At 43.0% G+C, this 1,923-nt stretch overlaps 1 protein-coding gene across 1 annotated transcript in view; it reads right to left on the reverse strand.

Moving 5' to 3' along the window:
• Nucleotides 1-287: 287 nt before the first annotated feature.
• The window catches only part of smad7 (SMAD family member 7), a 19,574-nt gene continuing 17,938 nt past the window's right edge, over nt 288-1,923 (reverse strand). Inside the window, exon 4 of the mRNA XM_080847665.1 lies at nt 288-1,135. Within this exon, the coding sequence (XP_080703791.1) occupies nt 597-1,135 (539 nt within the window). The 3' untranslated portion in view covers nt 288-596. The remainder of the gene's footprint in view (nt 1,136-1,923) is intronic.

Here is a 1,923-nt window from a genome sequence, read left to right on the forward strand (position 1 = left end):
AATATTAAATGGGGGAAAAAATCATAATATTACTAATAATTTATATCAGTCTAGTCAATCAGTGCGGAACCTTCAGGCTAAAGCTGGGAGCTGAACTATATAAAGCTTAAAAAATCTGTGTGATGGACATTTGCAGAGAAAATGGAACAAAGACACAACTGAATACTATAAATGAATTTAGCATAGAACAAAGACACAACTGAATACTAGAATTCATTTAGTATTTTTTTAATCTTGGCATCTTCTTTGTCTCCATTTATATTAAGCAAAGTGCATCTCTTGTTTCTCATTAACACATTGCACAATACATAAATAATGATGCATATAAAACGTCTTCATATTTACAAGTAATAATATATTTATATATAACATAAAATACATTTTAGCTTTATTTCACTTAATTAAATCTTAGTCATTTATTAAACTCGTTATCGGGTGTGTGTGTGTGTTTTTTTTTTAAAACATCTTCTTGTGAATGTCTCTTTTAAAATAAAGATCAGAAAAAATGGGGGTAGGGGCTAGCCCATGTCCATGGCCAAGAAAGGAGGAGGAGGAGGAGGAGGAGGAGAGGGGAGTGAGAGGAAGGAGGCTTGCTGCTATCGAGTGTTGAAAATTACTTCCAGCCAGCAGGGGCAGCTACTGATGAACTGTCTCGTGTAGCATTGTCCCCAGCCCTTGACAAAGCTGATCTGTACAGTGAAGCCTGTGCGTGGCTGTTGCGTGAACTCGTGGTCGTTGGGTCTCTGCAGGCTATACGCCTTGTCAAAGTCAAAGGCCTTTATGGAGAAGCCGGGGAACACCTTGTGCACCAGCAGCGTCCGTGAGTCAGGATTGTCCAGTGTGGCCGACTTGATGAAGATGGGGTAGCAGCTGCGGTTGTACACCCACACCCCGTCCTGCTCACGCGTCAGCTGGATGCCGTAGCCTATCTTGCTGCGCACCATCTGCACCAACTGGCTCTTGTTCTCGGAGCAGAGCTGGCCCAGGCAGAAGCCGTTCCCCTGAGGTAGGTCATAGAAGATGTCCAGGGAAGGCTCCTGGACCGAGTAGAGGCGTCCAACGCGAGTCTTCTCCTCCCAGTACGCTACCACGCACCAGTGGGCTTTCTCGCCCGACTCCTGAAGAGCTTGGGAATCTGTAGAGAGAGAGAGGGGAGAGAGGATGGTTAGAACTCTGGATAAACATCTGATCTGAGGCTGTTGACAGTCCTGTGTTTAAGAGCCAAGCAAACCCTGAAGGGCCATGAGAGACCACACAAATGAAACCCCCTGGTACTCAGAGCCACCATATCAACTGGCTTCAAACAATCAGAGCAGAAAAACCAGCCACGCTGTAATCAGAGAAAATTAAGAAATATGTCCCCCCCCCCCCTATTTTTTGCCAAATACCAAGTGCATCCCTAAATTCTCTAACCGAAGAAACTACACAAGAATTTCTGGAATTTGCACAAGAAAAGCAGCTGAAGACAAGAGAAGGCAAATAGCCCTGCAGTACTGTTTACATAAGAATTAATGCTTATCTTCTGTCTGGCTTTTTTATTTTCGTTGTAGGCTGTCTAACAATGTTCTGACGTCAAGAGCCCTATAAATCTGTCCAAATCATTGTTTTATGGCAGGTCGATTCATTCAGCTACAGGAAATTATAAGTAACAGTTTTAATGTTCGAAAGGGGGGAACAAGGAAACTATTTTTTTCTTTTTAAAGGGAATAAAACATTGTCTTTCCGAAGTCTGGGGAGCATCCAAGAGATGTAATAGGGAACAACCATTATCACTTCATAATCTGATACCTGATAAACTGAAAACAGCACAGAGTGGGAGAGGTTTGCTGGGTACAAACTAGTTCTCTACAGAATCAGAGGTGAGAGGTCAAAACAGAAAAAAACAGTCCACTCTCACAGCAGGCAAAAAGCAGGCCAACTCAC

Source organism: Sprattus sprattus (assembly GCF_963457725.1).
Source record: "Sprattus sprattus genome assembly, chromosome: 11".
Taxonomy (NCBI): Eukaryota; Metazoa; Chordata; class Actinopteri; order Clupeiformes; family Clupeidae; genus Sprattus; species Sprattus sprattus.